This window comes from Piliocolobus tephrosceles, chromosome 6 (genome assembly GCF_002776525.5).
Source record: "Piliocolobus tephrosceles isolate RC106 chromosome 6, ASM277652v3, whole genome shotgun sequence".
Lineage (NCBI taxonomy): Eukaryota > Metazoa > Chordata > Mammalia > Primates > Cercopithecidae > Piliocolobus > Piliocolobus tephrosceles.
The window spans coordinates 136,707,245-136,735,130 of NC_045439.1; the positions used below are offsets into that span (position 1 = coordinate 136,707,245).

Genomic DNA, 27,886 nt, shown 5'->3' on the forward strand with positions numbered 1-27,886 from the left:
TCACCTATCTTTTTCTAACTCTATACATTTTTCCTACATAAATTCCACTCCAATGTCTTCAACTACCATCCATTTACTGAGGCAACTGAATCTCCACTACTACCTATAACACAGATTATCATCCCAGAGACCCCTCCTGAGCCCCCGGCTAAATACTGGACATCACTTAGATATGCTATGGGCATGTCACACTCAACAGCTTCAGGTCTGAACTAGAAACTTTGCACGGATCTGATTCTTCTTTGTTATTTCCAGTTTTTACAAATGGTACCACAAGCTCTCCAAGCCAGAAACCTGAGAGCCATTGTTGAGTCTTCCCTCTCGTTTAACTGCTATGTCTCTGTTGCTGTTGTGTCCACTACTGATCAACATCTCAGCTGATTAACTCAACAAATGCAGCTTCCTGTCATTTGAAGTAAAGGATGATATACTGTCACAAAACAAAAAGCAAACTAAGACATGCTGTAGGACCACATTCCCTACCCTGCCTAAACAACACTGCTTCTCATGAGTGCAAATTGGTTTTCTTTAGTATGTCAACTCCGAACAATTGGCACTAGAAACCTGTAGTCTACGATTTAAAGAACTGTAAAGCCATGCCTGACCTTGGGGAGAAGGAGTGTCATGATCCATTAGTTATGTCTGCTGTGGGCACAGGGAAGAGTAGGGTAGTGTATGGCTTCCAAGCTCTGCATGTGTTAACTATGAGTTTCATGCTGCCAAGAATATTCTTTCTTTATGTGGCTAAAATCTGCTAACCTTTCCAGATTTATCCTTCTTCATCATATCTTCCCCTAATTTCCCATTTCACACCCATCTGTCAACTTACTGGCCTCTCAAATGTACATTTTATATTTTCACTCTTCATTATCATGTGCTTTTAGCAATTGCTCCAGGCAGGCAAATCTTACTCTGAGTACACTTTAAATTCCTTGTGCACAGAGGCCACATCTATCTTGTTGCTGTAGGCCCAGAGCAGAGTGGGGTTCTTCAGCAGGGCTCAGTAAATTCTTAGTGCCGTAAACATAGGACACCCTCCCCCGACCCTCTCAGGGCGCCTGAAGACACACTCACCAAGCAGCTGGTTGGCAGAAGAGGTGGTGAGGTTAAACTGCTGCTCCAGGTACTTCCCCAAGAAGGCAGCGAAGCCAGCCACCACTGCAATCTCCATGCAGGCGGCCAGGATGATGCAGGTGAACACAGGGTTTGAGAGCAGGTGCTTGGTGACCTTTGGGATCACTGCAGGGAGAGAGAAGGCAGACATTCAGGGTCAAGGTCACACCTTGTGCTCCCATCGTATAGCCTCCTGCTCCTGAGGCCCCTCTTGGCCCGCTCTTGTCCATTTCAGCAAACAGCATCCAGAGGCACCCAGTTGCTCAGGCCAAAATCTACACCCTATAAATCATCCATGATTGTGCAATCTCTGGCTTCAAAGTATATACTGACATGATGCCAATTACTATGTACTAAAACAGGAGAGACTATACCAGGACTTTTCTTACAGCTCACTAGACACATTACAAAATTTTTAAAGCAATCTCAGAAGGTGGGTGTGTGTATAAAATAAATTATAAATATCAATATATTTAAGTATATGTCAATATACCTGTTGATGGATCTATATATATGTGTGTGTTAAGAAAATATACTTAACAGTTTCAAGAAAGATATGAAATTCTTGTGCTCTCCAAAATGTGTACATGCCTAATCAAACCCCTTCTTGCCATCTTCATGGCTACCTCTCTGGCAAAAGTTTCCATCAGCTCTCACTTGAAGACCACCAGAGCCATCCAACTGGGGTCTTAGTTTTCACTCTTGATCCAATATAATCATTCCCTGGGTAGCAGTCAGTGAGATCAGCTCAAATCAGTTTCCTTCTCAAAACCCTGGAATGGTCAAAATCCATACGCTGTGCCATGGCCTGAGGTCTACCCCTCAGTGATCTGATCACACCCCCTGGCCCTTCCTCTTCCCACCCTCCAGTCCAGCCCCAGTGGCTCTTGCTATTTCTCGCCTGCACCCAGGTCCACCCCACCCAGGTCTTTGTCCTTGGGGGTCCTCCCTATACAAGAATGTTCTTCCTGTAGATCTTTGCTGAATGTGTTCCCTTCTCCCTAAGGGGGTCTATTCTCATCACCCAGTCTACCCTAGAAGAAGCCTCCCACTCAGTCCAGGTGCTCAGGGCTTCTATGAGAGCTGATGATGGGCAAAAGTGCTCTGAGGTTCATGTACCACTTTAAATAATGACAGAGCCGGAAAGCAGGAATTGTTGAGGTCTTGTATTTCATTCTTTCTTTCTTTATTTTTTTTAAAGCATGTGGTTTCATACGCCACTAAGACTTCCCCTTATATTGGTGCTTTTAAAATAGGAGATTCGTTTTTTAAAAATCCTTCGAAAACAAGCACATTATTTGGATATTCCCGGCAATCAGAATCGTTGGCATGTGGTCTTCAGCCAAGTCTCCTAAATTATGGTATGATGTATCCTGGCAGTGTGCAAGAGAGCTCTGGGGCACCAGGACAACCCTGTCATTTCAATATTTGTGCCATGATTTAATGTGTCCTTACAACAAAGCTGAAATACAGCTGATACATCTAATGTGTGGTTTCATGGCTGTTACGGCTTAAGACACTGCTAGGTTACAAAAAGTAAGTAGATTTAAAGTTATTTAAAGAGAAGTCCTAGGTGCATAATGGTTCAGGTGGAATGCAAATAAGGCAAAAATTATAGAGGTAGTATCCCAGAAACTAGTTAGGGGAAGTCTGTGCTGCTGCGATCATAAAGTGTGGAATATCTGACATGCAGTTTACTTGTTTCCACCTATGCAAACAGAACAGATAAAACACAGAGTCCCAGAGGAAGCAGGTACTACACCACATCTAGGAAAGACTGATCAGTGCCGTGGTGGCATGCAAAATAAACAGGTGGGCAGGGAGTCTCACACTGCATTCCAAGGTGAAGAATTAGCCAGCTGTCCTAAAGAAGCGAGCTAATTATACAGGCTCAATCTCAGCTCCTAGGAGATGAAACCTCTAAACGGCCCAACTAATTAGAATAAAATAATAATAGGGGATGCATAAGTTTTTAATGTTAAGAGACAAGCTCAATAAGTCAAGAACTGGCAGATATACAAAACTTAGAATTTATCATTTCTAGGAATGGTATCAAGTTTCAAGAATGAAAATCTACATAGAAGATAGGCATCTAAGTGTTCTTTGACATAACACAAAGAACTTAGTTATGCAAATGGACTGAGTCAGATGACCAAAAGCTTGGAATTGGCAAAGCCTGAGCAACCGAATTCTATGTCATAACTAGATGATAACCAGAGCTGGTGGCCTTGGCTGTTCTGTGGTGGTTCCTTGTAAAATTCCTGAAACCTTAGGAGGCAACTCTCTGATTAAATCAATGCACAAATAAAAATAACACTTTTAAAAGGGTATGAATAAGAATAAAGATAATAAGAAAACAACTTTAAGTCCATGGTATTAATACACTTATACCCTCCTTGATTTTAAGTGTACTGGCCTTTATGTGTGTGTTTTGTCTATTTTTACAGGGTTTAAAACATTTACCATCATCTGAATTTTTAGAAATATCACTTCAAATAAATGTTTAGAAGTGTTTACCTTTATAACACCTATATGTAAATGTTGGGAAATTTTCCTGTGTTAAATCCACATTATGTTTAAACTATGGTACAAATATTTAGAGGAATCCTGACTGTGAATTATTTAAATATGCGGATTGTTCAACAAATACAGATGAATTCATTGGGCTTAAACAGAGGACAGTGAGGTAAGCATTTATCTTCACGTACAGAAGCCCCTTGGATGTTAAAACTCTATCCTCATAAATCACTACTCATGAGTGAAAGTTGATTTGCTATAGTGTGTGGCACGCTGTGATGGTGTAGTGTACCCATGGCAAGAGACCTGTTGGACATGCCACAGAACAATAAGTTTCACAATGTAGTGAGAACAGTATGGATCACATCAGGTTATAACAGTGCCTCCTTGTAATGAATACATTTGAATGTCCTGGCGGTTTATATGTTTTGACAAGTAATAACGCCATTTCTGCATCACAGTGCTCTTTTGGACTAAAGATATCTAAATTCTGGAAACATTGCCAATGTCAAATAGGCAGGTTGGGGACATTCCAGGAAAATGATCCTCTGCCATGCTTTCACTGTAGCCTTCATTTTCTTTCATTAGGGTCCAGAATCTTCAGAGTCTAGGAATCCTGAAGAATAAAGCATCACAGCCTCGCTTGATCACAAGTAAAACTGCTGCTGGGCTGATACCTCCAGCATTTGCTGATTAGCAACTTTGCTCTGTGGCTCAGAAATGACACTGATGATGATTTCAGTTTGATCACATTATCTATTTAGGTCCTGGTATCTCCCTGTCCTTGTTCAGAGTCACCATGATTTGTTTGGCAATGAGGAAGGCACTGTTCAATGAAGGCAACTCCGGTTAATGGAATACTTTTATATTTCAGCAAGCAATTTAATTATTCTGGAGATAATTCCACTTCAGTGGGAAGGATTCCTTGTCAAGATAGGAGTCTGCTTGCTTTTGTCTTAATATCTAATAACTAATTTCTCCTTAAATTAGATGTGAAAAATCATTAGGTTTGAGAATGATCTGACTGAATCGTTTGACTTGAAGAAGCCTCAGTGGGCCTTACTTGCATGAAGAACAATCTTTTATTTTTCCCCCTCTACCAAGGCAATCTGCCTCCAGAAATGACAGTTTCCTCTTGGGTTCGCTATTTCCTTCCAGGTTCTTCCTCCCATCTCCAGTTTTGTTGCAATCACTTGTAGTACCCTCAAAAGATGATTGCTTTTCAAAACCCCAGCCTACCTTCCAAAACCCCAGTTTTAGAAGGGCTATTAATTAGCTTGGTCCTAGGGCCAACCCTGTGTTTCAAGCTTTTTCATTCAAATAGATTGTTAAGCCTATGAAATTCTGACTTTTTAAGGAGGCAGCAGCTAATGGGGTGACCCAGGCAAACAGAAACTGGTGAACCAAGGCCATACCAGGCCATTAAACATCTACAGACTCTCTTAGCCAGGTACCCCCCACCTACCGATTTAGCCTCAGAACTTGGGAGCTGGAGGTGGGAGGTAGGCTGGCTTGAATTATGCAGCCTCACCAGTTAGAGAAACCTTTTCAACTCTCATTAGGAGCCTGGTACTGTCACCAGCAAGATGAACAAAATTGGAAAGAGCGGCAGGAGAGCGGTCTCTAGGGAAAACAGGTTTTCTACTACTAGTCTTCAAAAGAGATTCCTGTAGGATTAAGGGTTCTTGGAAACTTATAGGTCCTTCAGGATGGAGAAAGGCAGATTTTAGAGGAGTCATGAAAACTAATGTTGACAGAGCATTTCCTTTGTGCAAAAATGCAGTTCTAAATGCTTACATATCTGCTCACATCAAACCTGTGATCTTGGGACTATTAAATCCCCCATTTACAGATGAAAAAACTGAGGCAGAGAGGGGTCCCATGGTTAGAGCAGCACAGCAGAAACTCAAACCCTAGTACCTGCTGCCATGGCATGTGCTTGTAACCAGTATGCTATTCTGGTCTGGCTTCTGAGCTGCTCCTGGTTTGAAGATTAAGCATGCAGGCTACTCCTGGTAGTCAAAGGTGCAGCTTAATTCTAAGAAATGCTGATAGTAATAGCAATAATAATAATAAAAAATTTCTACTTAGGTTGGGGAAAATGATCAGATCTGGCATTCGGGGATGTATCTGGGACTTAGTCCTTTTTCTTTTTTGTGGGAAGAGAACTAGGAAAGAGAGGAAGGGAGAAATATTAATAAAAGGAAGAAAGAATTATAGAGCTGAAAGAGGAGGCTCGTACTGTAGAAAAGGTTTTGCTGAATGAGGTTGTATAAAATAATGGCTAAGAACCTGGTCTAAGGAGTCAGGTAATGGAGATTTGAATTCTGGCTTCAAGGCTTTAGTAGATGTGGAAGTGACTGGAGCACAGAACTCCATCCCACAGACTGCTATAAAGATGAAATGAGACCCAAGTGTGTAAAGCATGTGGCCCAGTGTCTCCGGCACACGGGTGTGAGCTCAGTACGAATCATAATTCATATAAATGAAGTGATTCATGGTTAAGTCAGGGAGGAAACCCTGAGGCTCCTTGTCATGTGTAGTGTTCCTCGAAGCCATGGGGATACACGGTTTGCTGCAGATGTATCTGTGCGTGCCGCTTGGTGAGCTAGCAGAGAAGGGAAAGAGCATGGGGTGGGGCAGCCACAGCCATGGAGAAGGTGGGCTGGGCTTAGTTCCCGGGCCATCTCTGCGGTCGAGAAGAGTTCCCACCTCCAGAAGGCCAGGCAGCAGGACAGGTCAGGAAACAATGTACTTGTCCATGGCCTTGCTTTCCATGTCCAATTCCCTGGAACTGAAGTTGCCCCAGGCAGTGGTTACTGTGGGGCTCAGTGTATCTGCTGGACTCTCGGTGTATTTCTGCTTTTAATCTCTCTACTGAAGTTGGCCTTGACTTTCTTTTCCTTTGATAACATTGCTGTCAACACACCACTGTCAGGGCTCCCAAGAAGGGGAGATGAAGCTAATGCACGCAACTGCTCAGTAATTACAATGGTAGCCAATGCTTTTTGGGTTACCAGTGTTTGATGGGGCACTGTGCTAAGGGCTTTTCATTTAATTCTCACAACCGTTACAATAGCAGGTCATCTCAACATCATCATTCCTGACATGAGAAAACCAAGGCTTCATTGAGAGGCTGTAAATTCCACCTTGCCCAAGAATGCAGAGCTGGGAGGTAAGGGAGAGTGGATTTGAACTAAGGTCAGCCTGAGCTCCAAAGTCCACATTCTTAACATTCAGGTATTTTGTGGGGACCTGAATCTATAAAAGTTGTTTTTCTGAATGTTGAGTTGCCATGAGGAGCTTCCCAACAAATGAGACCCACAGGAAAGAGAGAACAGAGAGGCACGGAGAGCTTAGATGAAATAAATGATAGTCTTCAAATCATAACTTAAAAGGGAAAGAGGAAGAAATAATAAAGATGTAGAAAAATACTGTGATGGAAGTACAGGTGTGAATCCAAGGTGGGGTGACTCCTAGGAAAAATAGTGTCATGGAACAGCATCAAAGTTTAGCAACCACCATGTTGGTTGCTGATGTGCCCCGTGCAGGCTTAAGCCCCCCACTGGATGCCCTTGCCCGAGTCCTTCTCTTCTCACAAGCCAGAAGCCACCTGGGAGCAAGGATGGATCAGCTCTGTCATTAGATATGAACACCACGCCCAGTAAGAGCAGACGCTTAACAAACTCAAGGTGTCTTAAAGAATCTAATAAATAAATGTAAAAATGAATGAATGAATCGCAGAGCTTTGAAGGGTTAACTGTTACAGCCTCTTAAGAAACTTTGAGGCAACAGAAACAAACTTATGAACAAACCATTAGTGACATTCCACAGGTTCACTGTCCGGGTGGAAACACATTTAGACCCTTGCTTCTACAGTCAGGGTGAGCTTATTTGGTAAGTCAGTCTCCTGCCAATACATGTCACCTGCCTGCACAGATGCAGGAGGACCAGTTCTGACCTGTTGCCCCCAGAGGAGGTCAAAGAACCCCCATGGCTTCTGGCATTCATGTGCAATTGGGAGTTCACATAGAATCATCTAGGGGGCTTTGAAAACATCCAGATGCTTGGACCCCTTCTTTACCCACAGAATCAGAATTCCTGGGCTGTGGCCCACACAAAGGATGGTTCAAGAAACTCCATAAGTGATGCTGACTCAAACTCCTGGCCTATGGGGCCAGAAATCCAGAATGTCAGTCTCTTCCTCATTTACACTGTCAACTCTGGAGGTATCTAAGCCATTCCCTTGCATAGGGGTGGAGGAAAGCCCAGGAGGGAGAGGAGGCCTGCAGCGTCTGGGAGTCTTCTAAAAGCAAGTGCCTGCCACACACTGGCCCCAGATGGGGCAGCCTCTGGCTCCAGGTTTCACTGATTTGGATGAAGCTGCCTCCTAACCTCTGCCCTGGGCTATTGAGGACCCCAGGGGAGCGCTTCCTAGCACCTTCTCATTGCAGGTTTGAGAGAAGCAGCTACCGGGTTTCCTTTTGACCATCCTCTGGAGGTAAGAGGCACAGAGTAGTGCTAACTTTGCACAGAAAAGCTCGTGGCTTGAGTGAACAAATAAGAAATGATCAGCACCAGAAATGAGCGTTTAGAATGAAATCCCAATGTTGGCTGGGTGCGGGCTGGCTGGGATAACTCCCCCATCAATTCTATTGATTCCTTTAAAGTCACCAACGCTTCATAACCCCACCAAGAAGGCCCAAGAGAAAAAGAATCGTGTGGCTACCCATTAGACAGTTTAAAGCACGAAGCAAGTGTCTGCAGAGGCCCAGTTAGCTTCCTGCAAGATGCAGCTCCAAGTTGGCGTCACCCCAGTCATTTCTGTCCCTCCTGAGTGTGAAGTCAGAAAAGCGCAGGCTCCACTCAGGATCACAGAGATGAAGAAAGGAGCCTGGGAGGTAGCATCGTTTTATTCAGACTCGACATGGTGTCTTTCCAGGTCAGAGGCAGCAGAGAGAAAAAGACTAAGGGAATAGTCTTTTTGTAAGCAAACAGCCGCTTTCACTGCTCCTGGCCAGCCCCTAAGAACCTTCTCTGAGAGACTGGTGGCCCACCTCTGTGGCAGCAAGGCTGACTGATATTCATGAAAATTCTAACAATGGGGGCATTCACCCTGGAAAGTCTGGAAAGAGAAATACTGACATTCACAAAGAAACAGTGGGGGTGAAATACCCAATGGACATAAATGCCCATCTTTAAGCCTAGAGTTCCTGATGTTATTGCCTCAAGTGTTGAGTTTACAGCAGGCCTTCTCAGAGCCTTCATGTGCTAATATATCACTTATGAATCTCCACGAGGATCACAGTGTCTACAGTGTCCCAAGCTTATTCGTTGAGTGAGTCCCCTGCCATTACATGTCCCGTGCCTGTACAAATGCAGGAGGACCAGCTCTGACCTGTTGGCCACCAGAGGAGGCCACTCAACGAACCCCCGTTGCTTCTGGCATTCATTTGCAATTGGGAATTCACATAGAATCATCTAGGGGGCTTTGAAAACATTCAGATGCTTGGACCTCTTCTCTACCCATGGAATCAGAATTCCTGGGCTGTGGCCCACACACAGGGTGGTTCAAGAAACTCCACAGGTGCCGACTCAAACTCCTGGCTGGAAACAAGGGCTCCTCAGATAAAGTCCAGATACTTCAGAAGGGCAATGCTAAGGCTTTCAGTAACTCATTCATAATTTCATGAAAGCCTCCATGAGCAGCTTCAGATACCAGGAACTGCTGGGTGAGGAAGCGGCCCCTAGTCTGCCTCCTAGCATGACCTTTTCTAAAACCAGACGTCTAGCTCCCAGCAATGTCTTGGGCATTCCTATCCATGTGTCTCTGCTTATCCCTGTCCCCCATCCCAAAGTTCTTCTCTCTCCATCCACGGGGATCCTGCTCATCCTTCCAGATTGGGGTGAAATGCTACAGTCTTTAAGCTAGTATCTCCAAGTCCCCTCTCTCTGGTCCTCAGTTCATCCATTTGAACCTCCTGTCAGCCTTTCCACTTTCTACCCTGTATTCTGGAAGCATTAGCCAAGTGGCCACAGAGTTAATGTGAATAAAACAGTTCCGAGTCACATGTCTGAGGAGTATGAATCTCAGAGAGGGTCAAACAGCGCACAGGTTCCCAAAGTTATTTGGCCATCTAACCATTTCCCCAGCCTTCTGTTATTGCTGCTGCTGATTTGTTTTTCCCTGAGCATCTCAAGGGACCCTATTTGGGAAACGCTGCCTTCTAATTACTTCCTTCATTCTTTCACTCAACACACGCTCCAGGAATATCAACAAAGTGCCAGGCATCATGCTAGGCACCCTCACATGGTTTGTCTCAGGAGCTTTGCTGAAATAACTTGAGAAGTGCAGCTGTAGCTTATGTATGGACCTATCCCTCCCGTGCTGTCCACAGCAGGTCCCCTATTAATCAATATTGATGAGAACTTAAGCCAGTGACCAGTCTGGTCTGTAGGGACCTATAAAAACAACTCCTGTGACATGGCAGAATGTAAATCACAGCCTGGCACAGGATTCCAAGCATTTGGGAGGGCAGATGGTCTCCTTCACCATGGAATCAGGAAAGAAAAAGTTTAACGGGAAATCCACACACAGGAAGAACATGGTTCTGAGGACACAGTGCATGATTTTAAAAAAATGCTCAGCTGGTTAGCTGGCAGAACAAGGACTCTCAGATCACCAGGTTCCTCATAACATTATGCTGAAAGGCACAGGGTTTTAATTAAGAAAAATGTAGCAGAAACTGACAGCTAGATGGTAATGGATGAAGGAGGCCAAGATGCAGAAGCATGAGGTGGGTCCTGTGGCCAGGCATGAGCTATGGAGAGGCATGAGCTGGGTCCTGTGGCCAGGCAAATCTGTGGCTCCTGCTGAACTGTGAGAAGCACAGTGGTGGGGTGGGGTGAATGTGCTCCCTGACCAAGATGTAAAGCACCTGCCAGAAGATGGGTAAGTGAGAACATGAAGCCCAAAGTCCCCAGGGCAAGTCAGTTTTGGCTCCAGGGCTGGCACATCCTCTACCATTCAGCAGCAAGGGTGCCAGGAGCAGATCCTCTCCAACACAGGTAGTCACGTGTGGGCCGGTCGTGGCACTCAGAACACCTGAAGCTCTTGCCAAGTCTACGTCCGTGGATTGGTCAAACACAGGCCAAAACCCTGAGTGGGAAGTAGGAGACAGGGGAGCTTTAGGGAAAACAGCAATCCATTTACTCCCTCCCCTAACAAATAGCAGGCACTGAGCCTCTGCTGTGTACCAGGACATGAGCAAAAACAACTGCAGTCCCTGCTTTCATGAAACGTACAGAGTAAGTGAATAAAGGAAAATTATTCACACACATAAAGGAAAATTATGATGTGCCTTGGAAGAGGTACCACCGGGTCAGGAAGATGTTCCTAAGTAATGACACATGAGTTGATGTCTGAAGATGAAATCAGAATTCCAGTAGAGGGAACAAATGCAGAGTCCTAGGAGGAAAGGAGCCTGGGGTATAAGGAGAACTAAAAAGAGGCCAGTGAGGTGGGCGTGGAGGGAACAGGGCATGACTGGCATGAGAAGGGTTTGGAGGGACTCAGTGATCATGGAAGGACTTTGCCTCCATCCCTTAAAGCAAGAGGCAGCAACTCAATCAGATGTGTTCTGAAAAGATCACAGGGTGGACAACAGCCTGGAGGGCCCAGGGCATGCTGGAGTGTGGAGTGTTACCTTGTAAATGTTAACAAGGACCCTCAGATCGACAGAGATCAAGAGCAGGCTGGAAGAGATTTGGGTGGCAAAACTGGCTGAACTCCATGATGGACTGCATTGCTGGAGGGGAGGGGAGGTAACATGGACTAACAGGAGGATCTCAGCTCCTCAAAAGGTGAACCTTCTCTAGAGCTTGGGTTCTGGATGGCCTCTTTTGGAGGGGGAGCAGGCTGCAGAAGTGTAAGTTTCTCAGACACAGGAAGGGCTTTGTTACATGGGCCCCAGCCTGATTCCCTTTCTTTTCTTTCAGCAGTTTATGAACAATTTAGTGAACCCTTACAGGAAACAGGGGAAAGAGCACAGGATTATGGAGTCTGGAAAACTAGGTCCAGCCCAGCCACGGGAATCTGAGTACCTGGTTTAACATCACTCAGGGATCAGGACAGAGGTCAGTAACATAACCACCCCATCAGCCACCTGTGGGGGCACAAATGGGAGGCCGATGCAAGAGCTCTGGAAATCATAACTCATCTCCTAGATTTGGGTGGTGGCTTTAAAGACTCTGAGCCTGAGGCCCCAGCCCTGCCTACTCAGCTGGCACCTGCTATCTTTTCTGGGACAGGAAGAGACCACTTGGCAGTCAGTGTGAAGCACTCAGAGACAAGAGTGCTCAGCTTTTGATTGCCCTGCTCTTTCAGTGATCAAAGGCAGGACTCTCCCTTTGGATTTTAAACCTCTGGTGCGATTACACTCATCCCAGCTAGAAAACCTGGCAGAGGGTCAGGACAGGCCAGTGCTGGCAGGGAGTTGGTTCTTCCCTTCCTCTTAGGCTGCAGCTGTGTCTGAAAGACCCATCATTTTAGGGTACATCTGTGCTGTTGCAGCCAGCAGCTGGAGTTTTAGTACACTCTGCTAAGAAGTCAGTTAGCACCTGCTGACGCCACTTATTCTTTAAGAGAGTGTCCCTTTACTGTCAGAAGTGGCAGCATAATGCCATGGTTAAAAAAACAGACACTGGAGCCTTTGCCCGGGTTCAAATGCCTTTCCTTTCTATCTACAAGCCTCACTTTCCTTATTGGTAAATGGTACCAATGCCTCCTAAGGTACAGGGATGAAATATAACAGTGCACAAAAAAATCATTACCTGCTATTTGTGCATGTGTCCACGTCTATACATACATGCAGGCTGGCAAGAAAGTATTCACTTATTACTTCATTCAACCAGTATCACCTACATGCTATGCACTGTTCTGTGCATTGGAAATGAACAGATGAACTACAGCTTCATCCCTGGAAAACGCATCATCTTTGGGCAGACACAGACAAACAGAGAGACTGCCATGGTAAAGTGTTCACAGGTGCTCTGCAGGGATTCCGGAGACCTCAGAGGAACGCAGCTAACCCAGCACTGGGTACACAGGGGCATGTACACAGAGGGGCTTTGGGGGGCTTCCTGGGGAGGTAAGAACAGAGTCCAGCCCAGAAGTGAACTGAAGAAAGAAGGGCATTCCAGGGAGAAATAGCAGCAAACAAGAGACTGCCTGATGCATTCCAGGAAATGTACATAGCTGGAGGGAGAAGGCACATGGACATGCGTCTGCAGAAGAGACCCTTGTCACGTCCATCAAGGCCTCTCAGGGCAAGAGACGCCGGAGACAACTTACAATGAAGCACAAAACTGTGGAGGTGATATTTAATATACTATCTGATGGTGATACTGTACATTTGTCTATTACAGTCCCTGAACTTCTTCCCTCCAGGTATAGCCTCTTACAAGCAATTCTGCAAACTCTGAGCATTTGCTAGATTCAGCATACTAGGTGCAGCCTTGTCCACACACGCGGCTTACCAAGTGGGAAAGGGGAGGAGAGGACACAAGAGGATGAACGTGAGATGTGTAAAAAACAGGCCATCCAAAATGCAAGATCAGGGAGGAGCAGAGCCAGAGCCACGTCTTAAAGGAAAAGTTATTTGGTGGCACAGCTGAGAAGTAAAAATGTGCCTTGGCTTGGTAGGCCCCCACATCGGGGAGATACTGGAGTGTAACAAACCCAAGTATTTGTTCATCTGCTTTCTGCATGGTAAGATGGTTATGGGGCTGTTGCTATAAGATGGGGACTTCCAGGCTGACCTGGAGCAAGACTCTGGGCTTTCCGTCTCTCAGCTTTGGATAAGGGTTGCAAACCCAGTTGATGTCTGACTGTTGGAAGCAGACCTCTGAAGCCTGCTTTTTTTAGGGGAATGCTCTGAAAATCGAACCACAGACTCTAACCCCCATATCACCAGAGCTTGGTTTCCTCATCTATAGACAGGAATAGACAGTGATACTGACCTTACACAGTTTTGGTAAAGACTAAACCAGACACTACATGTGAAAGCTGAGAGGAGTTAAGTGATGTGGCCAAGCCTGCATGATTAAGAAGTGACTGAGCAGGCCGGGTGTGGTGGCTCAAGTCTGTAATCCCAGCACTTTGGGAGGCCGAGACGGGCAGATCACGAGGTCCGGAGATCGAGACCATCCTGACTAACACGGTGAAACCACATCTCTACTAAACACATAAAAAATTAGCCGGACGCCTGTAGTCCCAGCTACTCGGGAGGCTGAGGCAGGAGAATGGCGTGAACCGGGAAGGCGGAGCTTGCAGTGAGCTGAGATCTGGCCACTGCACTCCAGCCTGGGCGACAGAGCGAGACTCCGCCTCAAAAGAAAAAAAAAAAGAAGTAACTGAGCTAGGTTTTAACCCAGGTGGGTCTGCCTCAAAGCAGAGAGCCCCATTTTCTCCCAGGAGCAGGGGAAGACTCTCTAAGTCACAGAGAAGAGGGGCTGGAAGGGCTCTTCTTGGCGCAATGCCAGCTCTTCTCAGGGGCCTTTGCTGTCTGCAGAGCACAGCAGGGGACACAGATTGATGGCTCAGAAACCCATTTGCAAGCTCAGACAAAATGGATGAGAAATTACAACATGGAGGTTTTAGGAGCAATGTCAACTCTATGTATACATGCAATGCTGTTCAGCTTATTTAAATCCACAAATGTGTAACACACTGCATGTATAGCACTGCATTTGAAGTGTGGGTTTCCCAGGATGCAAACTGGATGAAGGGTTTTGGAATGCCAGGGAGCACTGCACGGTGCTTTTGGTGGAAAAGCTCATATAGCAAAAGCATGTGTCTCACATGGAGAAATAAATCATGTAAATGACTGTGGCCCCACTTCATGCACTGGCATGTACAAAATGTGTTTATTAGCATAATAGCTCACTTCACTGTATTTTGGCTCTTAAGGAGTCTTGTAGAAACACTTTCTTCCTTTCCTGTTGGGACATCATGTTAGTCCATTATGGACCAATTGCTTCAGGGAATTGTTAATTCTAAATTAAAATCATTAACCATCAGAAGCGAAGCCTGTGTGTATACAGATTACAATTTGTAATCAATATGGCCTCGCAGGTCCCAGACTCGTCTACCTGACTGTGTACTTGTCAGCTCAACGGCAGCTCACCCAGAGTGCTTGCTTACCTTGTCATTGCTTTGACCTTGCCTATTGCAACCTAGGAGAATATAAGTTCCAGAATATAAATCGCTTTAGTCTAGGCTGTGCTCAGCATCTAGAAGAGTCTCAGTAACTACCAATGGATAAAACAAATGAGTTAACGAGCAAGAGGCCATGGTAGGCCTCAAGACTCGGCTCAGCTCTGCTGCTGACCCTTCCTTCACCTGCAACTCATGGCCCAGGAGCGGTGGGCTTCTCTCTGTCTCCTTGCTGCATTTCTGTAACCACCTGTATTGCTTGTTATTGCGGTTCTCAAAACACTGGGCTGCCTTTGCTGACTTACAGGCCTGATCCTATGTGGGATGGTGAGTTCTCTGATGGCACCATTATATCTTTTTCATCTTTTTATTCCCAGAGATGAAAGATAAGTGATTACTAGTGCAGCTTTTACAATCAGAGCCCTTGGGAAAACAGGGTCATTATCCTGAGATGGGGAGCGACTTGGAAATGCTGTAGTCGCCCAGGGCCAGGATGTCCTTTGAAAGCCACACTCTCATACCTGCCCAATTTATTCCTAGGGGTCTAGTTACCAGGACACTTTCTATGGATGGCTATTCTATTAGGGGAGTCGCAGGCATCACTCTCCTGCTACTAGGGGAGTCGCAGGCACCTTCCTTGCCTGAGGGCTGCTGGAAGTGAGCCTATTTTATTAAGCACACATGCATGGGGACGGGGGCATTCCAAACCAAGGCAACCTTAGAGGACACAGATTGGCTGGCCTTCTCATCTACCAATGCATTCTGGAACTTCTTAAATTTTATGGACGATTCCAAATTACAGCATTGGTAGAAACCATTGTGGAACATGGGGCCAGACATAACATTAGGATATTAAAATTGTCTTTCTTCAGAAATAACACAAGTTCTTCAGATTCCTCATGGACTAACAGGTACGACTAACAGATAGTCTTCTGTAGCAGTGCTTTCATTTTCGAGACAGCACTGGCAGTGAGGAATTGTGTTATTACAGTTTTACACTCGTGGAAAAGAAGCAGGGGGGAGTTAATGATTGCAGGGCTGGTGAGGAACAGAACAGGGGGCTGAGCACAAAGCAGTTCAAGCTTCTCTCCACGAATGTCTAGCATCTCCATAGAAGGCACACATTGTTACACAGAAGTTCAGTAAACAGACTTTGACTGCTAGGAAATGTCTAAAGCACAGGAGGACTGCATCTGCCACTGCTGAAGTCTGATCTGGCTGAGTGCCTCATTTCTGCACAGAGGGGACCGACCATCTCCCTTCTGCATCCCAGCTTCCCTGGGAAGTAGTGCCTGACCTTGCTCCTCGTTGCATGAGCCCACTCATTTCTAAAATCCAGCAGGACTTCAGGGGACCTGAGTAAGGAGTCGTGTGCATTAAGGAACCCCACACATACCTCGCCTGATGGTCGCTGAGCAGTTTCTGAGACTGCCAGGCTACATTCAGCTCCTCGTCATTTTCCTCATCTTTAAAGGATTGTGCTGAAGATGGAAACAACTTGGGGGGGGGGGGGGCTCTCATTCTCATTCTGCATCATTGTTTGTGCTTCACCATTTTTTCAGAAAAGTTGCACATTTTTCTTTAAAAAATGATAGCAAGAGCTTTGCTGCATTCTAAAGTGTGACTGTGTCATTAAGACTGGGTTAATATTTCTTTCTTCAGGAAAACATCTCTCATCTTTAGTGGAGGCAATGAAAGGACAAAGTGAATCTACAGAAATGTACTTTGGAGTTGGCTTTATTTATTTATATTTATTTATGTATTTATGTATTTATTTATTTATTTATTTATTTAGAGATGGAGTCTCGCTGTCACCCAGGCTGGAGTGCAGTGGTGCAATCTAGGCTCACTGCAACCTCTGGTGAGCTTGAACCCAGGATCAACTGATTCTCCTGCCTCAGCCTCCTGAGTAGCTGGGATTACAGGCACATGCCACCAAGCCCGGCTAATTTTTGTATTTTAGTAGAGATGGGGTTTCACCATGGTGGCCAGGCTAGTCTCAAACTCCTGACCTCAAGTGATCCACCTGCCTTGGCTTCCCAAAGGGCTGGGATTATAGGCGTGAGCCACCGCGCCAGGCTGGAGGTGGCTTTTAAAGAATGCTGTTATCAGGCAAAGGAAGCCAACTTCAAAAGTCCTTTATTGCTTCCAGGGGCTTATAGGTGGCCTGAAAGAATTCAAAAAAGCTCCACAGAATATTTTGCTTCCTTCTAAAGACATTTACGTTTATTAAATGTCAGGTCCTATATTAACCACTGGGTCCCTTTAACAAATAGTAGCTACTTCATTTTTGTTTTTATTAAGCAAGTCAGGTTATTTACTTCTCAGGAATAAGTTAACCACCTGGCTGGTAGAGGCCAGCCATGCAAGCCAGTATTATTCTGCCTCCACCAAGTCCCCAAGCACCCCAGTCCTGGGTGCCACCCCTTCACTCATCACCCCCATCCCAATCCCCCTACTGTTCTGAGCAGAGGCAGATGAGGCCACCTTTACCTCTCAGCTGCTGGAAACAGGAGGCACTGCTGTCTGGCTCCAGGGGGTGCCTCAGGACCCCGTTGCTGGGCTTGGGCCTCTCGTATTCTCTTTCGGGGAGCATGGCCTGCTCGCTTTCCATGGCGGGGTCTGAGTGCGGGGGCAGGGACTGTGGAAACCCAAACATCAAGAGGGAAGAGAAGAAGAGTAAGGCACCGCAGAGCAGAAAGCCACCCCACCAGGCTCCGATCCAGCGGGGGTCATCCGGAGTGATGTCCAGGTTACCTGCAAATGGAAAGAGCACAGCTTAGTGGAGAAAAGAAGGCTGCACCACTGGGGATTTTGCTGAGAATCTGACTCAGTTGAATAGAGAGGGCAAGGGCTCTAGAAATGACCTGGGGTTGCGAACGGTGGCTGCCAGGCTACGAAGCCTATTGTTGCACATCAGCAGTTCTGTTTCTCTCAAAGCCGAAGGCTGATCACATTCCCTCCTTAATTTTCTTGTCTACCCTGTGTTTACATCAGTCTAAACAAAAACAGTGAGAAGCCAGACATTCTCTGAATTTAGGTTAAAACTGACTGGCTTGGCAGAGCTGCCAAGGTGTGTTCAAAGAAACACAAGGGAGTGTTTATTGTTCAGAGGTAGATTTTCATCAGGTATATTCACTCTTGGCTTCCAAAAAGCAGCTCATATGAGATCCCACTCAAAGCCCCACTCATTGTCTTAAATTAGGTTCACAGCTCGTAAGAGGAGGCACACAATAGGGTTTTACAGCATGGCCTCTGAAGCCAGGCTGCCTGGGTTGAAGTCCTACCCCTTGTTCTCTGTGTGACCCTAGGCCAGTGGTTTGAACTCTCTATGCCTCAGTTTACTGATCTGTGTAACATCTATGATGATGGCAGTACTTAGTGGGAAGATCAAATGACCACACCAGACATAAAATGCTCAGAAGAGTACCTGGCACATGCTGGGGCATCCAGATGATGGTAGCCTGTTATTTATGGTGAGGGTCCTTTGTTTCCATGCTACTAGTGGAGAGGTGAATGCCAACCTTGGTGGTGGCCTGTGGCTTGGCACCAGCTCTCTAATACAAAGCTTTGCAGCCAACTCATGTGCTTAAAGGTGCTATGCATGTGGTTTGGTGGCCTTGTACCACTATTTCTTTGATTTTGCCAGCTAAGTCACACGAACGTAAACTTCAGCTTACCCTTTGGTACAGTTTTTTTCTTTCTCTCTCTTTACAACTGCCTTGCACAGCACGGCTCCCAGGTGAGCTGCTTAGAAATGTCTCTGATAACAAACCGTGCCCCTGGAACACGCAAGGAGAACTGGGGAGATCTGGGCAATGGTGTATGAAGTAGGACCAATAGGGCTGCAGGCCTGGACCAGATGGATGGACAGCTCTGGGAAGAGTAATGACCGCAGACACCAGATGAACACTTCAGCATTCATAAAATGCTCTCCCTGAAGACTCCTCGGCTAGCATTAATGATAATGCCAGTCATCATTTATTGAGGGTTTCCTCTGCACCAGGCATTATGCAGAGCACATTCTTAACTGTTCCAGCCAACTTTCCCCATAACTCTACAAGGCAGGACTTTTATTATCTCTATTTTCTATAGACGGAGAAACTGAGGCTTAGAAAGGTTAGGTTCCTTGCCCAGGTTCACGGGGCTGAAGCACGGAACACAGGTATACACATGCCAAGGTCCATGCTCTCACCTTTCTGTTCCACTGCCCCTCTTCAATGTCTGGACTTTGTTTTGGGCTCCCTATAGGGCCTGAGGTGAATGATCAATTCCTGCTCTTTGCGCCAGGAGCCTAAGGCTGCCAGCTCTTCCAGTAGGTAGCAAGTGGCCTTTAGAACACTGGTAGTCACTGTCCTGAAGACGCTGACAGACACTCAGCAGCAATAATAGCACTACGATGGACCAGATGTTTCTGCATAGCTACAAGCTGGAGAGGGGACAGTGTAAGATTTGAGAACTTGGGGTCAAATCCCATCTCTGCCACTTACTAGCACGTGATACTGGGCAGATTACTTGCGAATCCCAGCTCTGCCACTCACTAGCATGTGATACTGGGCAGGTTACTTACCCTCCTTGAGTCTTAGCTGCATCATTTGCAAAATGAAGACAGCTTCAACCTAGAGTGGTTGCAAGGATGACAGGCAATGAGCAAGAATCACCTGATGCATAGTAGGCTCTTTATATAGAGAGTAGATCTTGTTATTTTCACCTTTATGTACATATATATATATATATATATATATATAAACGAGAATCTCAAAATTTGGATCTTTTTAAAAGGTACGGCATGGGAAAACACAAGGTGATCTCGAAAGCATCTTTATGCAAATGAGGGAAGACACAAGGAAGTGAAATTGCCTCTGGTAGCTGAACAGGAATGTTTTCACTAGTCACTTACTGTGTTTCTTCACCTGCTGCCAAGCAATGAATGAAAACAGAAGACAGCAAAAGGGAGCTGAAGTATTTATTTCCTCCATTGTCTCCAGGCTCCATAAAGGGGGAATTGAAAAGCTGGCAGATGTGAGCGGGTAAAGAGAGAGAAATCCTAGCAGTTGTTTGGGGGAACAAAATTAGAAAAGTCATATTTTATTAGGAATTTAGTGACTCTGTTGTTCTATGTGTGAGAAAACATCCCAGGGAGAGGGACAGTGATGGGGGAGGTGACGGTTTGTGTGAATGTGCCAACTTGCTCCCTGTAGGTATGTGTATGTGTGAGGAAAGCCGACATTGGCTCAGTCTGAAGGACGGGGAAGGGCACGTCACCTGTGTCAGAACCAAAGCCCACCTGCCAACTGGGCAAGGACAGGAGACGGGGCCTGCATGAAGGTGGCATACAGCAGCATTCTGTAGATCCAAGACACTCATCACTGACTATTTTGGGAAGTATTGATTTTTTTCTCCATTTCAATTATCCGGAGCACTGTGGCAGACACAGAAATAACATGCAGAGGGAAACCACTCAGCTGTAGAGTGTGCTGTCCTGAGGGCGGGGGGAGGCTTGGTGAGTTTGATCTAGGAAAGACAACTAATGGTTGGACCTGTCTGAAAAATGTCTTACCTCTGTCCATTTCTATAACAAACACTATTTTTTTTCTTTTCTTTTCTTTTCTTTTTTTTTTTTCGAGGCGGATTCTTGCTCTGTCGCCCAGGCTGGAGTGCAGTGGTGTGATCTCAGCTCACCACAACCTCCACCTCCTGTGGAGGTGATTCTCCTGCCTCAGCCTCTCGAGTACTGAGATTACAGGTGCCCACCACCATGCCTGGCTAATTTTTGTACTTTTGGTAGAGATGGGGTTTCACATCATGTTGGCCAGGCTGGTCTTGAACTCCTGACTTCAGGTGATCCACCCACCTTGGCCTCCCAAAGTGCTGGGATTACAGGTGTGAATCACTGTGCCCAGCTAATAAATAATATTTTTATGAGGCATTTTGGCTAGTTATGGTGAAAAATCTCCCTCCACCTGCTGGCAATCATCTGTCAATGCTCTACAGATACTGTTTCAGTACTAGGGATAGTGAGGGAGAGTTCTCTGTGTGGCTGGAAGAGGACAGTGTGGTAGATGTTATTAGTGTCTGCATTGGATCCTCCACCTCTGATGTCAAGGAGGATGACACGTCCTCACTCTGTGAAGTTAGGTGTAACCATAAGCCACAGAGATCTGCCTATGAAATGTGAGCAAGGGGGTTATGTATCATTTCTGGGTGGAAGTGTGTATGAGCTGGTGCATGACTCCAACCCCTCTTTCCTCCTAAGATGGTATCTGACAGGCTACAATAAACGAAATGTCCGTGTTGATCGGCATTGGATCTAGCACAAAGAAGAAAGAACCATTTAGTATTCTAAGCTGCTGAGATTTGGGAGCTGTTTGTTACTGCAATATAACCTAGTCTACCCTGACTAGTAGAAAAGGTTTAGGAAATAAAAATCCATGTTCTATAAGAACAGCCGTCTCAGGCAGGCTTGACATAGCAAAGTATTGTTTTAGGTAAAGGTAGGGAGGAAGGCTTGAAAACCTCTTTACTTCTCTATTTGGTTCTAGTTAGTGTCTTAACTTTAAAAAAACGGCTGCAGTTTCAGCCTTCTGGCAAGGGCTGCCTTCAGTAAGATGCCCAGAACAAAACTGAAAGCACCAATCTGTCTCATTTACTTAGATACATTCAATTGCCAACAAAACTAAACATATGGATGAAGAAAGATGTTGAATAAAATGAGGTGGAGACAGCATCCCAGGCTGAGGGAACAGGCTGAGCCAAAGTGTGGCACACTCAGGGGACTCTAAGTGAATAGGCTCAACTCTCTCATCAAGCCACTAATCTACCCCGTGGTCATTTCAGACAATGAGAACAGATTCTGAGGGAAGTCTGGTAAAGGGGACAGGAGAAAAGGGTTGCAGAGTGGAACAAAGAGAGCCATACACTGGGTGTACCATGATGGAAATGTCTGTCATGAAGCCAGGCACATCTTGGACTTGTCTTGACATAGGTGTCAACAGGCGCAGAAGGTTTTTCTCCTTTTCTAGATCCATTTCCTCTATTTATTTATTTATTTTTGGAGATGGAGTTTCACTCTATTACCCAGGCTGGAGTACAGTGGTGAGATCTCAGTTTACTGCAACCTCCACCTCCCAGGTTCAAGCAATTCTCCTGTGTCAGCCTCCCAAGTAGCTGGGATTACAGGTGCCTACCATAACACCCGGCTAATTTTTTTTTTATTTTTAGTAGAGACAGGTTTCACCATGTTGGCTGGTCTGGTCTCAAACTCCTGACCTCAGGTGATCCACCTGCCTCGGCCTCCCAGAGTGCTGGGATTACAGGTGAGAGCCACTATGCCCGGCCTTACAAGGTCCATTTTTCTAACCCTTCCACTCTTTGTGTCTGACTTTTGGGTTGTTCTTATTTGTTGCTTGTATTGGGTAAGTTGAGAGTTGTTGACAGCTGTTTACTCTTTCTGCCAAAGGTCAACTGAACTAGGGGGCTCACTGAGATTTCCACCCATTTCCAAGATCAAATGAAAAGTCACTGGAAATACAGTTAAACCACTTTAAAACTAACCAACTAACCCACCCACAGACTCATGAGGATACCTGAAATTGTGAGAAGAGCAGATCAAAGCAAATTGGCGACATTTACTTCTTACTCCTGGGACATATGGACTTTTTTTTTTTTTTTTTTTTTTGTAGTTCATTTACCTATTTGTTTAACCTATGTTGCCACACTTTTGCTATGGGACTCCAATTCTAAGAGTATCACTAAGTTACAAACCTAATTAGAAAATGGAGACAGGAAGGGGCTAAGGCTGGAGGGTGGCATTGAACATCTAGAATCCCAGCCATTGGGCTAATTAGCCCAAAATGAAGAAATCTAGCAGTAGCAGCCAGCCCTCAGGACAGCAGAGCAGGAGGCTCTCAAGTCTGTTGACCTTTCTTGTGAAGCAAACAGATGGCCACATCTTGTTCCAGCTGCAAACGCCATGCAGCCTTCTGCAAGGCTGGCTGGTGTGTGCCTCAGGACAAGTCTGCACGGATGTGCTGGTGAGGCTAGGTCATCTCAACAAGGCCTTTGTCCATGGAAGGGAGCCCCCTCCTGGCTACATTCCTGGAGACGTTTCAGGGAAGCCAGCTGTTCTGTTAAGAGTGGGGCTTTGAGGTCAGACAGGCCTGGGAATGAATCCTTGCTCTATCCCTAGCTGTGGAAACTGTTAACCTCTCGGATTTCTTATTATAAGTATTTATTGTGTGCTTACTATACACCAGGCATTGTGCTAAATGCTTTGCACGAGTAGCTCATGCCATCCACACACAGACTCAGGATGTGTATGTAATGTCCCCAGGATCACAGAACTTGTAAGAGGGGTAGTCAGGATTCAAATGGAGTCTGATTCCAGTGCTCAAATTCTTAACCATTGCATGATAATGCCTCACCTAATAGTAGGATCTACACTCCCATAAGAATGTGCTGAGGCTCCAATGAGGCAATCTATGTACAGCTTTAATAAGTGACCAATTCATGGCTGCTGGTATTACTAATCTTCTTGTAATAAACTCACATCGTTAAGGCTTGCCAAGGCAGTGATTAGATATGTATTCTGCTACCAAGTCCTTTTTTTCTTCAAGGTCCTGTTCTCACCTGGGGTTCAGTTGAATAAAGAACCTAAAAAAGAAATCCTGGAGGCACCATCATTTCTTCCCCCAGCTCTCAGGGGACAGATTTATTCTCCCTGAGCTGAGGAGCAAAGGGAACCATGTAGGGATCAAACACGGATGAAAGGCAGCAGCAGAAGCAGCCCATGTCTAAGTGGAGCCAGTTGGGACCTCCAGGCAAGGTGCCCCGTGGGGGCTCTCACCCCAGAGCTGGCCCATGTCTACAACCAACCCTCCGTGGCACCCCCAGCTGCATCTACTCACAAGTTTCAACCAGGCTTCCTCACTGGATTCTCCTCTCCATGTGGGCACCAGGCTATGTGGTGGATGCCACCTTCTCTCCTCCATCTATCCCATAACGAGGGCCCTCTGTGGACCTGCCTTGCCGCTTCCCCACAAATTTCAGGCTGCTGCTTTTCCTGGACCCCAGTCTCAGTGGGGACTTCAGAAACATGTGTCTGTGGGTGGCCCTCGTCTATTAATGCCTACAGTAATGTTCCCATACACTGGACAGCCCTACAGAAGAGTACTGCTTTAGGAAAGCAAGGAAAAGATAGGGGAGGCCCTAAAGAAATTAAGATCCCTTCCTCAAATACAGCCCAAATCCACCCGCAGGCGGCAAGTTTCAGTCACAAGATTAGAAACAATAAAAACTGCTGGAAACTGCAGAATTCTGTGGCTGATTCCCTAAATAGGATAAATGATATTGTTCTGCCCTCTACTGGTAAAGAGCTGCACCAACCCTCACGGTGCCTCTGGGAAGGACACAGACAAAGTTTATGACTGACAATGCACCTTGCATTCTTTAGAAACAGAAAGAGAATTCCATTATCAACTTGGTGGGGAAGGCTGCCATCAGCGAGATGCCCACATAGGACTGAAAAAAGCCCACTTGCCTTACATCCATGCAGGCACCAAGTAGCTAATGAGACTAGAACCATGGATCACACCGCTACACCCTGGGCCTTAACAGGCAAACAGAGATGCTGAACACAGTAAGATGGAAACAGCATTCCAGGCTGAAGGAACAGCCTCAGCAAATGGAGGGAACTGGGAGTGGATGGGCTAAGCCCCCTCCAGCCATCTGTCTACCTGCTGGTCATTTCGGACACTGAGAGAAGGTGCCGTTTCATTCTCCTAAGAGAGTTTGGTGAGTGAAATCTTCACAGGCAGGCTCAGGAGATCTGGGTTTTATAGAGATACATTCCTTGGATTGGGGACATCCCTTCCCCTGTCTGTGACTCAGTTTCCTCATTTGTACAATGAAAGAGTTGGAAAGGAATGATGTCTGAGGCTCTTTCCAGCTCAGATAATCTGGTCATTCACAGGGTTTTGGTTCAAAGGCCACCACTGATACCACTGAGGGCAAAATATGCCACCTGGCCACTTTGCTACCCTTCAAGGTGGCTTCCCCATTGCATCAGGAGTATGCCTCCTCTCTATTCCCTCTGCTAGCCCTGTCTTGTGCTGCCTTGGGTGCAGTGGTGGAAGCTGGCCTGTCTACACGAACAAGATGGAAACCGACTCACTTCACACGTCCTGTCTCTTCCCAGCCCACCCCTTACCGCACTCCCTAGGAAATGGGTTCAAAGGGCCAGCCGACGGCTACAAAACACCAGCACTCAATCACCTTCTGAACAGACTCAGCACTTTAAAAGTATAAGTAAATAAGGCTGCCTCTGATTTTTTTTTTTTTTTTCCCCACTTGGAAATCTGTAACATCATTAGCTACAAGTAAATATATCAGTGGGATTAATGGAGTGAATCACAAAGTGACTTGATTGGATTTAAAACCACATTATTTCTTTGGGGTGAATTAGTAAATTTAGCACTGTCAAGAGATGATGGATTGAGAACCTGGGGACTGAGAATTCTTATTGATCCTGAGGATAGATCGGCATGAGAAGCAAAGGCTGGAATGGCTTCTCACCCTCTGTTTTCAGAGAGAAAGGAAATACAGCTTTGCTACATGCTAAACTACATGTAAATATAGTGTTCCTTTTCAGACACAAGGTAGAGATGTGACTGCACATGGTAGGCAATGACCCAGATGGTCCTCTAAAATCCCTGCTGCCTGGCATTCTGGTCCTTGTGTAATAATCCCTTCTCTTTCGATAGTAACCCTGAACAAGTGACTAGCTTCTAACAAACAAAATACAGCAGAAGTAATGAGATGTCACTTCTGAGATTGGGTTATAAAAAGACTGTGGCTCCTGCCTCACGTGCTCTCTCTCACCTTCTCTTGGGTTGTTTGCTTCAGGGGTGTCACGGTGAGGTAGCCCCCTCCTGTGGGCCCATGGCAGTGAGCTTGGGAGTGGATCCTCCCCAAGTTGAGCCTTGGGATGACCCAAGACCAGGTTGCCACCTTGCCACACCTTGACTGCAGCCTCATAAGAGACCTTGAACTAGAACTGCCCAGTGAAGCTGCTCCTGTATTCCAGACCCACAGAAAAAAATATGAAGAACTGCGTGATAAGAAATGTCTGCTGTTTTAGGTCACTAGGTTTGGGGTCATTTCTTATGCAGCAACAGGAAACCAAGACACTACATGACTTGCTTTTGTTAATGAAATATGAGGGGAAACATTGTATGTCATTTCTGAGTAGAAGTTTCCAGGGCCAGAGTAAAACTGGTTTCCTGCCTTGGTAACTGTGCAAGCTGGGGTCAGGATGGAACTTCTGTGAGCCTGGGCCCGGGGGGCTGGGAATGCTTACTGATCCTGAGAACAGATCAACAGGTGACCATGATGAGCCAAGTCTCCCTGACCCCGACACTGCCGACCTACCCTGCACATGTAGTGTGACCAACAAATAAACCTTAGTTGTATAAAACCACTGAGGTTTTGGGACCGTCTGTCACCACAGCACAGTCTAGCCCATTGATCTCGCATCCCATTCAATCCCACAATCGTGGATTGGGGAACTCAGGGTCTTCTGAGACTTGCACTTCCTGCTAAGAACACAAGTTCTGATTAAAATGGTTTTGAATGTGGATATTTCCTCACAAAGGCCACCACAACAGTGTCTTCTAAAAGCATTTTCCAATATTCTGTCTCACTGACCCCGTTCGTACACTTGCACTTCCTGAACACATGCTCCAACTCTTAGTTTGGAAAGTAGGATCCTCACATAGGTTAATGGGCCACCACTCAATGAGCATATGCCAAGCATTTCTACACAGACACTCTCATTAAATTCTTATCTGCCAGGCAGATATAATTATTGTTACTCTTTATTTACAGATAAGGAAATTATAGATTTGAGGAGTAAAATCAGCTGCTGGGGGTTATTCAGCCTCTAGGTGGATGTTGGCAGAACCCAGACTTGAGTCAGGCCCTCTGAACCAACACTCATGTTCTTTCAACTAATCCGGGTGAGCCCCAGCTACAGAGGCAGGGGCATCAAGACTGTCTCTGAGCAAGAAGGTTTTAGAACCCACAGGCTGAAGCCACATTTATGAGGGAGGAAATGCTTGTGGGTGGAAAGCAGACATCAAGATATATTCCTTACTTGTGTCAATGAAGACTGCATCCACGTAGATTTTGGTACAGAAAGAGCCCAGGATAAACCCGCAGGCTGGTCCAAATACCAGCATCGTGAACAGGATTCCTGAAAGAAGATGATAAAAAAAAAAAAAAAAAAAAAAGAGATTACAAAACAGAGGCTATTCAATGAGCAAAATCACCAAAGGTCAAGGATATTATTTTACATTGATGAGATGAGATGTCTGCTTTTATAAATGATATTAGGAATTATTCTAAAAATCCTAGAGGGGAAAGCCTGAATTTACAATTTTTGGAAACTCTATGAAAGCACTGTATATTATGCTACCATTCTATAGTATTTTGGTAGGTTGCTTTGAAATTTGTGTCCTTTACTTTTAGAGGACTTCACCCCACATCAAACATATTAAAATATATCTGCATCTATCATTAAATATTTTTTCTGCAATCCACACTTTTGAAAAGACTTTTATAATTTTGCTTTTACATTTATTTGGCTTTATGTAACTCATTTAATCTATGGTTGGCTAAGATCCCTTGACACCCATTGTGCAAACTCAGGAATTTTTTGTGAAGTGAGGATAATCTACGCAACAAATTATTTTCAAATATAATAAAACGTTCATGACTCTGAAATTTAGCAAATAGCAAAGTTCCCACAATGGTAAATATCTAACATTTAATTACATATTTATTAATTTCAATTCTTCAATTTCTCTCCATGTTTTGAAGTCATTATCTGTTTCCATTGTTGTTGTGGCTATAACAGCTATTCAGGAATTAGGCGTTTCTGTAGGACCTGAGAAGATGGCAAGTTCTGGGCAGTGCTTAAGTATCTGATGGACACAATACCTGGTATTTTGCACAGAAATTTTAGGACATTCTGGGAAAAGTACT

At 45.4% G+C, this 27,886-nt stretch overlaps 1 protein-coding gene across 3 annotated transcripts in view; it reads right to left on the minus strand.

The window, feature by feature from the left end:
• Positions 1 to 27,886, minus strand: part of SLCO3A1 (solute carrier organic anion transporter family member 3A1) — a 315,736-nt gene that overhangs the window by 47,158 nt on the left and 240,692 nt on the right. For all 3 annotated transcript variants that reach the window (XM_023220849.2, XM_023220848.2, XM_023220847.2), the window contains exons 3-5: positions 26,997 to 27,095; positions 17,339 to 17,602; positions 1,075 to 1,239 (exon numbers count right to left, since the gene is read on the minus strand). In XM_023220849.2, coding sequence (XP_023076617.1) covers positions 1,075 to 1,239; positions 17,339 to 17,602; positions 26,997 to 27,095 — 528 coding nt within the window. The remainder of the gene's footprint in view (positions 1 to 1,074; positions 1,240 to 17,338; positions 17,603 to 26,996; positions 27,096 to 27,886) is intronic.